We start from the raw sequence: 13,578 nt of genomic DNA, 5'->3' as shown, positions 1-13,578 counted from the left end.
GTCCATCTTGGTCGTTTTACTTTTTGTGGATCAGGGATTCCAACCAGGGTCTTGCACATGCCAAGCGGGCACTTTGTCACCAAGCTGCATTCCAGCCCATCATTATTTTATGGTTTAGGAAACTGATTTTTTTTCTAGAAAAGACACAAACTTACATACATGGGGACAATTACACGGTACTCCCCAGACCGATGTGAATATGCACACCCTTTCGATAGAGGAAGTGGGAGAAAGTGGCGTGTACATTACTTACTGAGGAGAATTAAGGTTCAGAGAAGGGAAATGCTGTTTCAAATCCATGAGAGTAGCTGTTGGTGGAGACGTGACTTGCAATGAAGTCTGGTTCCCCAAGCCACCCTTCTGCTGATGCCCGTCTGCCCGTCCTGAGAGTTTGAAAACTGGAGGTTCCAGTTTCTGCCAAGCAGAAATGGCCTTCACTGTTACTGTGGCTTTTCCTGGTCCTCGGTTTTGCCTTCGTGACCCTGAGAACACTTTGAAGGGTTATCTGGGAGTTGGCAGTTTCTGAGTGAGAAGGGTGTGTGGGCAAACGGGGAGAAACAAAGATGTGACAGAGTTCAGAGCCTTCATGTCAGTTAAAGGACCGTGACCTCCAGCTGCCATTCATTGCTCTCTCATTCCCCGGCCAGAGTTCCTCTTTGAGCATCTCTCATCTTCCAGCGAAGTGCTCGTCTGGTCCAGCTACAATTGCTTGATCCTCCTGGCAGAAGAACCACTCTTCTTCTCCAAGTGTCATACGGTGTATGGTTGGTAGTGTGGGCCCTGTGCCGACCCTAGATTCGTGGACGGAAGTTTAGGGTTGGATAGCAGCGGCTGTGGAGGGGTTGGCATCCACTTTAGGGGGTGGAACTCAGACTCAGCCCATGTATAAACACTGATATCTAGGTGGTTCTTTTGAGACTCTTCGTCAGGATGGGGCATTCTTATTAGCTGCTAAATGATATCTAGCTTCCCATCAAGGACAATTCAGCCATGGCTGCAGCCCTCTGTATGCCCTGGATATCTGAACACCTCGCTAGTCTCAAGATTTCCTAGTTCATCCTTTCAGAGTCTTGAAACAGTTCTTTGCCCTCTATACTAATGATAATCCTTATTTGAGAATTTGGAATCTATAAAACCACATCCAGCTGGGCGTTGGTGGCGCATGCCTTTAATCCCAGCACTCGGGAGGCAGAGGCAGGCGGATCTCTGTGAGTTCGAGGCCAGGCTGGACCGACAGCCTCAAAAACAATACAGAGAAACCCTGTCTCGTAAAACCAAAAAAACCCAAAAAAACCCACATCCAGAGTTTTAGACTTGAAGCAATAATATAATACATACATACATACATACACACACACACACACACACACATACAAACATATATTGGTTTCTCTGTGTAGCCCTGGTTGTCCTGGAACTCTGGAGATCAGGCTGGCCTTGAACTCACAGAGATCCTCCTGTCTCTGCCTACCATGTACTGGAATTAAAGATGTGTGGACTACCACTGCCCAGCTCTGTGTTGGGGTTTTCTTTTCTTTTCTTTCTCTTTTTTTTTTTTGTTTCTGTTTTGTTTTTGTTTTTGTTTTTTCGAGAGAAGGTTCTCTGTATTATTTTGGAGGCTGTCCTGGAACTCGCTCTGTAGACCAGGCTGGCCTCAAACTCACAGAGATCCGCCTGCCTCTGCCTCCCGAGTGCTGGGATTAAAAATGTGTGCCACCAATGCCCGGCTTGTGTTGGGCTTTTCAAGGAAGGTAAACCTAGTATTTGCGAAGAGGGGACCCAACTGAGAAAATACCTCCATCCAGATCTCCTGTATACAAGTCTGTGCCGGCATTTTCTTTTTCTTTCTTTTTGGTTTTTTGAGACAGGTTTTCTCTGTGTAGCCCTGACTATCCTGGAACTAGCTCTATAGACCAGGCTGACCTCAAAATAAGAGATCTGTCTGCCTCAGCCTCCTGAGTGCAAGGAATTGAAGGCATTTGCCACCACCATTTGTCCAATTTTTGTATGTTGTTTCTTGTCTATGTTTGGTACCAGACTGGGACCAAGAGTTTAGAAATAGTACAACATGGTTTCTGCTCCCAAGGAGAGGTGTGAACAGGCAATTTTAATACAAGTTAATTCAACAGAAGCAAAAAGAGCTCAGGGGAGGTCACAGCTCTTCCTGGATGGAGATGGAGGGCTTTCTGGAGGAGCAGAGACTGGACCCAATTCTTCCAGGAAGAAGGGAGTGTGTTAAAGTGGGAAGATGTGACTTAGTAGGGCATCACTGAATCCCTCGTGTGCTTGAGTCTGTGCGGATGTAGGGAACAGAATGAAATATATGAGGACATGCCCTTGGAAATCTCACACTTGGGCCTCATCTCTGCCTCACCAGATGCTGGTGATTTTTGAGCAGCAGCCTATCACTATGCAATATCTGCAGTCCCGGCCTTGCGGGATCAGTTCAGCCTTGTCAGTGTCTTGCGGATTCTGTTGAGAGCCTGTCACATCTCCTGGGTGGTTAAATGGAAGAACCACAGAGCACTGAGCCCTTGCCTGTGGCCTGTTTTCCTGAGGTAGGAATTGAGGCTGTGGTCAGGAGCCTCCAGGGAAGCCTGCAGATGGCCAACACAGAGCTTCAGAAGCAGGGCCTGCTGCTCTTCGCCGAGATTCTGAGTCGGTAAGCAGAGACGTGGGGGTGGGACTGGTAAAGGAGAGGTGAGCGTTTGTTCCCGGTGAGGCCAGGGGTGATTCGTTCCCTTGTTTCTCGTCTACCATGTCACAGGCAGCCAGAAGAGATCAGGCTGTTCACAAGTTCAGCCATGTGCAGAGATGCCAGCTGTGCCCTCCAGGAGGCGGTGAGCAGTCCTGTGCTAGATGTGGCCAGTGAGGCACTGAGGGCCATTTCGGCTTTTCTGAGGTGAGAGGCTGAGGCAGGCTGAACAGAGCATGCCTGAGGGTCCGTGGAGGCCAGGGAGTTCCTAGGGATGCTTTCTTGTATCATTGTCATCATTATTATTTGTTGTTACTGTTGTTTTGTTGAGACTGGGGCTCATAGTATAGCCCAGGCTAGCCTAGAACTCACTATGTACCCCAGGTTGGCTTCAATAATTTTCCTGTCTCTACTTTGTAAGTGCTAGGATTAGACTTGAGCCCCACACCTGATTTCTTTAGTTCTTTCCTCTTCTTTTCCTTTCTTTCTTTTTTTTTTCTGAGACAGGCTTTCTCTCTACATAGTCCTGGCTGTCCTGAACTCACAATGTAGACTAGGTTAGCTTTGAACTAACAGATTCTCTTGCCTCTGACTCTTGCGTGCTAGGATTAAAGGCTTTTGCCACCATATCTGTCTTCTGATTGTTCCTTTTTGAGATAAGGTCAGGTGTAGTCCAGGCTGGCCTCAAAGCTGCTGTGTAGCAAATGATGACCTTGACTTCCCTGCCTTGGCCTTCCGAGTCCTGGGCTTATACGAGCGTGGGCCCCCTTGCTCAGCTAACTGTGGCTTTTGAAGCAAATTTTGTTGGTTCTCATTCCCTTAGCCCCCCCTCTTCTACTTTTCAAGGTCAGTTAGCTGAAACTTTATTTTTACATTGTTAATATTTATAGTTTCTTCCTTCCTTATATTTAAATCTTTGTGATTTGACTCCAGGTGGTTCTAAAAATTGAAACAAAAAAAATAGCATTTACATTACAATAGCTTGAGTCTATCTGCCTTTGCTTTTGTGGTCCCCTGGATTTGGATCTCTAAATCTGGAGCACGAGTCCCAGAGTGGATGAGATGAGTAAACCCACACGGTTCCAGAGGCAGGGGAGTGAAAGCGATGGCAGAAGTCTCCCACAGGAGGTCTGTGCTTGTACGAGGCAGGGAGCAGCTTTCAAGCAGGTGGTGGTATTTGAGCTGTGCTAGGAGGGACGAGGGGATGCAGGTTGTGGAAAGGCGGGGTGGGTGGAAAGGCACGTCCGGGTGGTCCTGAGGTTCAGTTAGCAGGTCATAAGAAGCCGGCAGCACCAGAAAAGCTGTTTGGTCAGAACTGTGGAGAGAGTTGGGGAGGGAGGTGAGCGAGCCGTTGGTATTCGCATGAAGCTGAGGGGTTGACTTTATCCCCCAGAATGTCGACTAACATGGTCCCTCTGAGACGGAATGGTTCAGAAGCTCGGAAACACAACTAGAAAGGAGGATGAAAAGTGAGCTGCGAAAAAACAAACAGACAGCAACCAACAAATACAATGGGCCTGGGGCTTGATGATCACTGTAGGGAAAAAAGTTAGAGATCCAAGATTTACATGGTGGTGCACCCCAGTAACCCTAGCCACTTGGGACACTGAGGCAGGAAGGTTGCTTGAGGTTAGTGAAAACCCATCTGCATGGGCTGGCAAGATGGTTCTGTGGGTGAAAGCATTGCTGCATAAGCCGGATGGCCTGAGTTCAGTCCCCAGTAAAACATGTTGCAAGGCGACAACTCACTTCTGAAAGTTGTCCCCTGACGTGGACACACGTATTCTGATGTCGTTACTCACACATGTAACACACACAACATTAAACAATTTTTAAATAAATGGTCTGTGCAGCATACCAAGACCCAGTCTCAAAAAACAAAACAAAGGCCAGGCAATAGTGGTGCACACTTTTAATCCCAAGACTCCTGAGGCAGAGGCAGGTGGATCTCTGAATCAAAGCCAGCCTGGTCTACAGAATGAGTTCCAGGACAGCCAGGGCTACACAGGGAAATTCTGTTTTGAAAAACAAAAACCAAACAAAAAGATGATGAAAGGTTTCCAGAAATGAAGGAGAAGTAGTTGACTGAGAACTTACTAGAAGGCCAGATAGATCCCTCAGTGTTCAAAGAGGACCCAGGAATGGGAGAATATTCCCAGTTACTATACTGAGTTCAATAGAGACCTCTCAGTATCATGTCTACACAGAATCAGTGTGACCTAAGACATAGAGCTTTTATGGGTATTGTTAAGATAAAGTCATCTAGCAGGGGTTGCAAATTTAGTGACAACTGCCTGTATTATAAGCTGTAATGGTGGCATTTACCTGTAATCCTAGCACTTGGATGATAGAGATGCCTGGCTACTTGAGACGCCATCTCAAAACATAACAAAAGCCATCTGAACGTGATGGTGCAATGCCTGTAATGTCAGTGCTTGGGAGGCTGAAGCAGGAGAATTTCTCAGAGTTTTGGGTTAGCCTGAACTTGAAGTGTGATCCTAATTGGTCTTATCAATAAAAACCTGGAGTCAGATAATGAGGTAAATGCTGAAAGACCAGAGAGGTAAAGGAGCAGCCGGTCGCTTCTTATCTCTGATCCTCTGGCTGAAAGGGGGCTGAGATCCCCCTTATCACTTGTCTCTGCCCCATGTTGTCACTTCCTGTCTCCGGTCTATACAGCTCTCCAGACCTCTATGGTCAACTAGTAGCTACCTCTTCCCTCTGATCCCCAGGCAAGCTTTATTTGTCAGAACACAAACAAAATACTACAACATGGGCTACGTAGTGAATCCTGAGTCAGTCTAAACTAAGAGTGAAACCCTGTTTCAAAAAGGTTGGGATGGAGGACTGGGGTTGGAGGATGGCTCTGAGGTTAAGAGCACTGGCTGCTCTTCCAGAGGATCCGCACGGCAGCTTACAACTGTCTAACTGCGGTTCCAGGGGAACTGATGTCCTCTCCTGGCCCCCAAGGTTACCAGGCATCACATGTTGTGCATATAAATGCATGCAACCAACGCATTTGTATGTGTAAAAATAAATAAGACTTTAAAAGGGATTGATTTAGACACATAGTGACATGAATAAGAGGAGGGGGAAGATACCATTGTGAAGATGGGCCGAAATCAGAGCAATGCCAAGGCATGCCAGAGATTGCTGGCAACTGCAAACAAGCTAAGACAAGGGAAGTCTTCTCGATTCTTCCCTAGATGCTTTAGATTCTCAGGTCAGTCCAGTCTTCTAACATTACGACAAGATATTGTTGTCTACAAAGTTCACACACAAGAGCTACGCATTTGAGCTGGGTGGTGGTGGCGTACACCTTTAATCCCAGCACTTGGGAGGCAGAGGCAGGTGGATCTCTTGGGTTCGAGGCCAGCCTAATCTATAAAGTGAGTTCCAGGACAGCCAGAGCTACACAGAGAAACCTTGTCTCAAAAACAAAACAAATAAATAAAAAACCAAAAAATCCTACATAATTGAATGACAAAAATAATATCTCGTAATATCCTAAGTATTGTGGTTGGTTTAATGTCAACTTGCCAGAAATTTGGATCACCTGAGCAGGAAGCCTCACCTGAAGAGGTGGATGTCCATAGGAAGACCCACACTCGGGGGCACCTTCCTTCTTGTAACAGCTGAGATTAAAAAGGAGGTGTGCCAGAATGCAGGCCATTTCCCTCTTTGTTCCCTCGGCACTTCGTTGATTTGCCTAGTGTGATGTCCTCAGAAGCATTCTGTAATGTTCTCTGCCATTAAGCTTCCTTCCACAGATGAAATTGCTGATTACAGAGGGTTAGCGTGTATGGAAAGCTATGCATCTACCCTGGGCACCCCAATGCCCCAAACCCTGGGGGTGTGGATTTTAGGGTTATCTTACCTCTCTGGGCTTATTCTTGTCTTTGTGGTTGTAGGAAGGACCATCAGAGCTCTCTACCCGTGCAATACAGAGGGCTCCGGGCCTTGCTTGAAGCCATGCTGAGTCGATGCATGGAGTTTTCCCAGGTCCCACTGAATAGGAGGTCTCTGGTGAGTGAGCTGCAAGCATGCGTCTCCTGGAGCCCCCTGCTGTAATGTCTGTCTGTCCGTTTTTCTCTGCCATGGGACTGTAAGCATGTATCACCATGTCTATCTTAATTGATTAGATTTTCTTTTTGTAATACTGGGGATTGAACCTAGGGCCTTGTATGTTAGGCAAGCACTTTACCACTGAGCTACATCTCTAGATCTCCAGATTGTTTTTAGAAAAGCAATTTGTACACCACCTCATCTCTTGCAACAGACAATTCATAGGCTTAAGGGTCACTGTCTTGACCATTTTGATTGATGAAGAAACTGAAGCCCCAGGGGTTAAACACTTCTCTCTAAAGGCCAAAATTTCAAAAGTACCTTAGCAAGCAAGGCTCGTACCTACATGCCTTATGTCCAAGAGGCTGAGGTAGAAGGAATGAAGAGTTTGGAGCTAGCCTCAGCTGCATAATGTCTCAAAATAATCTAACTACTAACTGCGTGTCGTTAATTAGATTTTTCTTGTTTTGTTTTTTATTTGTTTATTTTTGTGCTGCTGGGAATCAAACCCAAGGGCTCGTGAGTAAAAGGCAAGTACTCCACACTGAGTCACACTCCTAGCCCTATGTTGTAGGTATGGTAAACATTCTCACAACATATTTAAGACTGGATGCTTTAGCATCTTAGGAAGATTATAACTGATGTGTGCTGTGTTATAATTATTGACTTTCAATGGTTTGCAGACTTATGATATCAGGAAAGATACTCTCAGTGTGAGTGTTATGTTTTTTCAGGATTGTAGTTCTCAGACCTGCGAGGGTGAGAGGATTTTCTTGTGTTATGGAGCAACAATAAGGACATTACAGCTACTTGGGCTATTGTCCACCAGCTGCGACAGCTTTCTGTATGTAAAAGACCAAGAGCCATTTTTGAGGTGCTTAGGCACATGGGGTTAAAGTTATCCGCTCTGCAATTTTAAACAAGCTCCTCAGGGTCATGAAGCTATACCCCAAATCCCTGGGGAAGTTAGGCATACGCAAAGGCAGACTGCAGTGAGGGTGGAGAAGTCTGTGACGTCCAGCCTAGGCTGGCACATGGAATGGGTATGTGACTCATAAGCTCCTCTCCCCTCCTCACCCCAGGGCCATGCCTGCAGTAGAAACTCAGAGAAGGCCACTCTTCGGAAGGGGAAGTTCCTCCTGAGCACTCTGGAGGGGTTTAGGAATGCCTGCAGGTAAGGGGCCCACTGCACCCTGAGGCTTAGACAAGGACAAAGCAGCACTTGGCCTCTGTTGCTCTCTGGAATTGTGAGAGGACTTTGATTGGGCTTGGGATATATGGAGGAAGTTCGAGGATGGGTAGCTAGGGGTAGGACAGTTCTAGATTCCCCCCCAAGCATCCTGATAATGCTTTTGCTACTGTACCATGAGTTTATTTAAAAAACATATTTTAAGCCTTATCTAATTTTATGTGTCTGGGTGTTTTCCATGAATGTATGTATGTGTACCATATACTTGAATTGCCCTTGGAAGCTAAGGGAGGGTATCAAGCCAGGTGGTGGTGGTGGGCACCTTTAATTCCAGCACCCTGGAGGAAGAGACAGGCGAATCTCTTGAGTTCAAGGCCAGAGTGAGTTCCAGGGCTACACAGAGAAACCCTGTCTAGAAAAACCAAAGGAGAGAGGGAGAAATAGATCCCCTGGAGTTACAGAAGATTGTCAGTCACTATGTGCACACTGGGAATTGAACCCAGGTCCTCTGGAAGAGCTGCCAGTGCTCTTAACCACTTGAGCCATCTCTTCAGCCCCCATGAAGTTAAGCCTTATTCACTTTCGTTCCTCCCTGAAACTAGCCTAATGCTGTCACTGTCTCTGAACACATTTCACACAAACAGATCTTTGTCAACAGCTGTGTGCCAGACCTGGGGCCAGAAAGATAAGTCAGAATGGCTCCTGCCCACAGGGAGCTGGCTGTCTCTGAGGGAGGGGCACGTTAGAGTACATATGTGAGCTATCTAGGTTGTATAGAATCCAAGGAAGGCGTTTTAGGCAGGGAGAGGAGCGTCAGGCAAGTGTGCAGCAGCAGACCTCCAGATGCGCAGGGTGTGCACATAGAGCATGGAAGAGCTGTATGTGATGGGGCGGCAGGGATTTGGGGGCTGCTTAAACCCCGGACTTCTCCTCATTGAAGACTCTCGAAATTGCCCCCGTCTTTCCCTGAATTCTGAGCTCAGGCTAAGAGGACACATCCCCTCTTATGGTATGTGGGTGTCAATAAGCATACATACTGGTTTCTCAGGCTGGCTGTGGAATTCCAAGGTGAGCCTTCTGCCCAGGAGAATCCCTTCACAGCTCCCGGTGCAGAGAAGGAAGACACCTTGGAGGCCTTCTCAGAATTTCTCCTCAGTGCCTGTGACTCCCAGTGCATCCCGATGATGATGGTAGGCTCTTCTCCACAGGCAGCACGGACCTTATGCCCTTAGCAATGCCATTCCGGCAGCCACCTTTACTTTGGTTGTAACAAGAACACGTGTTTCATTATAAAAACTAGTAGGTTCACCCAAAGAAAAAGTTGAAACCAGTAACAACAAAATAATATACAGGTAATGTTTGTAATGTGGCACCTGTCTTACAGTCACTATGTAATTTTATCTCTGTGACCATGGCAGAAGGGTATTAGAATTTTCTCTGATGTCTCTTCCCTGCCTCAGACCTTATACATGCTAACAAGTGTCTGTTACTAAACTATTCTCCTTCATTTTTAAATGGTGTTCTTCTACTGTTAAAAAGCACATATATGCCAGGCATGGTGACGAATGCCTTTAACCCCAGCACTCAGGAGGCAGAGCCAGGAGGTTCTCTGTGATTTTTTAAAAGAAGTTTTAAAGATTTACTTATTATCTATGTATGCAATGTTCTACCTGCATTCCAGAAGAGGCACCAGGTCTCATTATTATAGATGGTTGTGAGCCACCATGTGGGTGCTGGGAATTGAACCTGTGTCCTCTGGACAAACGGATAGTGCTCTTACCTCTGAGCCATCTCTCCAGCCCTGGATCTCTGTGATTTTTGAGGCCAGCCCAGTCTACATAGTAAATTCCAGGACAGCCAGAGCTATGTAGAGAGACCCTGTCTTCAAGCAAAACAAGCAAGTACATTATGGTGCTGAGAAAGAGCATGTAATTTCATAGTCATAGCTTTTCTTGTCCCCCGCCCCAGTTAGTTAGCAGCAGTGAATGTCTATGATCCTAGCTTCAGTAAGGACAAATATGTTCCACAGATCAGAGACACCAATCTGAAATGAGACCTGATCCCACAGAGCTGTGTTTATGGTTGGCCTTGGATTAAGATGATGGGAAAGCCTGGAGCGGTTGGCACTGTGGTCAACCCAGAGTCCTCTCCTTCTGAGGGTCTGAGCATCCTGTGAGCCTGTCAAAAGCCCCTTGTTAGTCAGGATAGACTGTAGAATTATTATATTATTCCTGCTTTCCACTTTCCTCTCCAGGCAAACTTTATTTGCTAGAGTATAAACAAGATATCACTACATTTTTGTAGATTTTTCTTTAATAAGTATATACTACTATTTTTTTTTTGATTTTATGTTTTTGAGACAGTCTCCCTGTGTTGTTCTGGCTGGTCTGGAACTTGCTGTGTAGACCAGGCTGGCCTCTAACTCATCGAGATCTACTTGCCTTTGCTCCCTAAGTGTTGGGATTAAAGATTTGTACTACTACCCCCAGTTACTACTTTTATAATAATAATATATATATATATATTTAAATGTTTTAAAACTAAATGACTGGCATGTTCATGAATAATGTCTCAAAGATCCTGGCTGTTCACGTGTAGGAACTGAGACTCAGAGAGGGGAGAAGGTGACCGTCTAAGGGTGTGCAGGGATGGCGTTAAATTGAGCTTGATAGAAGACAGATTCCTTTAACCTCAATCCTGAGGTACTGTATCAGTCCGTCTCACGACTGTCCAAGGATCACATGAATAAAAAGTGAAGGTGGAAACTGGGCATTGGTGGCACATGCCTTTGATATCCCAGCACTCGGGAGGCAGAGGCAGGCGGATCTCTTAGTTCAACGCCAGCCTGGTCTGCAGAGTGAGTTCAGGACAGCAGGGCTACACAGAGAAACGTTGTCTTGGGGGGGGGAAGTGAAGGCAGTTGAATTCTATATTACTATTAAAATTGTAAGTGTGGTGAGAGAAATGAGCCACCCTGCATTGTGTCCTAGAAAGTGCCTTTTGCACAGTATAACTCATCTGTTCCTAGGACGCAGGCGCTTCTCTTCTTACTCGGGGGGAGAGAATAGAACAGAGGTCGGTGAGGTGAAGCACCTGCTGCTGTCTAATGGCAGAGCCCCTCCTTAGGTGTGGGTTCATGAGTCCAGAGTCCCTAGATTCTCCTTGTGGTGGTGAAATGAAAGGGGTTATCCGAACTTGGTAGGTTGGATACCGGTTCCTGAAGATGTCTTTTCTTCTCCGGTGACTCAGGCTTGGAGGTATGTTGCATTCTCAATTCTGGTACTTTCAGAGGTACTCGGAGGAGGCCACGCACCCAAGCCTGATGGAAGTTTTCCTCTCAATTCTGCACAGCCTCTTTGTCATCGTTCCCCACATGAAGGTGAAGTTCTCCAGGAAGCTTGGTAGGTGGCAGGTCGTTGAGGGCGTCTGTCAGCACCTGTTGAGAGTGCGCAAGGAGAGCGTTAGCCACAGGGTGGGCATCTGCATGTCTGTTAAACTGTATGTCCTTTTCTCTGTCCAGGGTCGAGTGGTAGGAAAGCCATGGGGCAGTCTAAGCTATTGAAGTCAGTTTTCCAGCTTGGTGATATTTTCAGTGTTGTCTAGAAGTCCAGCAGGTTGTTAGTGTTCTCAGCACAGTCCTTTCCCCATTTTTTTCTTCTTTTTTCGGGGTCTCACTATTTAGCTCTGGCTGTCCTAGAATTAATCACTGTTTAGACCGGGCTGGCCTTGAACTCACAGAGATCAACCTGCCTCTGTACCTCAAGTGCTGGGATGAAATGTATGTGCCAGAACTCCTGGCTCCCCCATTCCTCCCATATACCATATCCCCTGAGACTGCAAATGATGCTTAGAGTCTCTGGTTTCTTTTCTTTTTGGTCAAGATTTATTTTTAAGTTACATGTAATAAAAATTACAGAAAATATTTAATTAAATTTTTTACTTTTGTTTTTCAAAACAGAATTTCTCTGTATAGCCCTGGCTGTCCTGGAACTCACTCTGTAGACCAAACTGGCCTCAAACTCAGAGATCCACCTGCTTCTGCCTCCCTGAGTGCTGAGATTAAAGGTGTGCGTCACCACTGTTTGGCAAAAAATATTTTAAAGGTCATAAAAAATAAATTAATAAGTTAATTGTGTGGGAGTGTGGGCGTGAGGACAAGGGTGGGTGGAGTTAAGTGCATGTGAGTGCAGGTGCTTGCAGAGGTTAGAAGATACTGGATCCCCTGGAGCTGGAGTACAAGCAGTTATGGGTCAATTCACATGGGTTTTGGGAACTCTACAAGAACAGTACATGCTCTTTACTGCTGAATCATCTCTCCAGCCTCAGGATCTCTGATTTCTAGATACTGGATGCCAGGGCAATTAGTCATTGTGAAAACTGAAAAAGGTCTTAATATAGCTTCTACACAGAGTCCAACTGCTCCCTTGGAAGGCACTTGGAAATATATTAAGACCTTTTTCAGTTTTTTTTCAGTCCATCACTCTGTCATTTATCTATGTCTATCTATCTATAGATAGTGTGTGTGTGTGTGTGTGTGTATGTGTGCATCAAAGGATAACTTGCATAAATTATCTCTCCACGTTCCTGTGTGGGTCCTGAGGATGCAACCCAGGTGGTCGGTCAGTCTTGGTAGCAAGCGCCTTTACTCTCTGAGCCATTTTTTTTTTTAGCTTTCTCCATCCTTAAAAAACTCAATAATTTAAGTTCTTACTGTATGAGACAGGTTTTGATATGCGTTGCTCATATTGATTGATTGAAAACTCATAGGAATTACACATAACCCTCACTGAAGTGATGGATGAACTGGATTATCAGGGGATGAGGCAGCCTGCCCAAGGCTACACTGTAAGGGGGATGTTTGCTTTCAAATCCGGTGAGTGTGTATTTAGAGCTTTCTTTCTCCTTTAAAGATTATCTTTGAGGTGTGTTTGTGGGGGGGGTGGTATGTATATAGGGTATGTGCTCCTAATTGCAGGGAGAGGCCAGAAATGGGCATGGACTGTCTGGTCCAGCAGACTTATCTGGTTCGTGCTTAGAAGGAGGAGTGTGTATTCAGGAAAGAATTAGACAAGAGATAGAGTTGGGAGGGCGCCCGGTTAATACTGGGATCAGCCCCAAGTTTATTACTAAAGTTCTTATATACCCCAGTCTATGAGGTGGGGGGAGGCAAAAGACTTCCTTACCAAGATACAAAGAACAAGCAAGCATAATTACCTTCTCAATACCCAAAACATCAAGTAACCACATCCTAAACCAAATATCCTGTTGTCAGGGTAAGACATCCATTAGCCACACCTTGGGTCAAATATCCTGTTGTCTAGGTAGAACATACAATAGCCACACCTTAGGCCAAACATATTGTTGTTTAGCATTGAAGAAGCAATAACAGGCTTAAACTCACTGGCCTTGTGTTAAGATGGGATGGAACTGTGGCAGTGGACTCCCTGGAGCCGCTTGATGTGGGTATTGGGAGTGAAAGCCCAGTCTTAGGGAGGGGACTGCAAGAAACCTAGCTGTGGAATGGCCTGGACCAGAGAGGGCCACTACCTAAGACAGACGCTGTTGTCAGGTCTGTGGCCTGAGGTCTCGTCTTCACATCGGCAGTTTAGAGACAGGGATAAAGCAATGA

General features: G+C 45.9%; 1 protein-coding gene across 2 annotated transcripts in view; it reads left to right on the top strand.

The window, feature by feature from the left end:
- The window catches only part of Mei1 (meiotic double-stranded break formation protein 1), a 59,845-nt gene that overhangs the window by 14,669 nt on the left and 31,598 nt on the right, over positions 1-13,578 (top strand). For both annotated transcript variants that reach the window (XM_040752729.1, XM_040752730.1), the window contains 7 exons: positions 648-764; positions 2,563-2,662; positions 2,768-2,902; positions 6,607-6,721; positions 7,843-7,934; positions 8,998-9,139; positions 11,239-11,350. In XM_040752729.1, the coding sequence (XP_040608663.1) occupies positions 648-764; positions 2,563-2,662; positions 2,768-2,902; positions 6,607-6,721; positions 7,843-7,934; positions 8,998-9,139; positions 11,239-11,350 (813 nt within the window). The remainder of the gene's footprint in view (positions 1-647; positions 765-2,562; positions 2,663-2,767; positions 2,903-6,606; positions 6,722-7,842; positions 7,935-8,997; positions 9,140-11,238; positions 11,351-13,578) is intronic.

This window comes from Mesocricetus auratus, unplaced genomic scaffold (genome assembly GCF_017639785.1).
Source record: "Mesocricetus auratus isolate SY011 unplaced genomic scaffold, BCM_Maur_2.0 Super-Scaffold_100010, whole genome shotgun sequence".
Lineage (NCBI taxonomy): Eukaryota > Metazoa > Chordata > Mammalia > Rodentia > Cricetidae > Mesocricetus > Mesocricetus auratus.
Note: the sequence above shows the minus strand (reverse complement) of the source record. Positions and strands in the feature narration are given on the sequence as shown.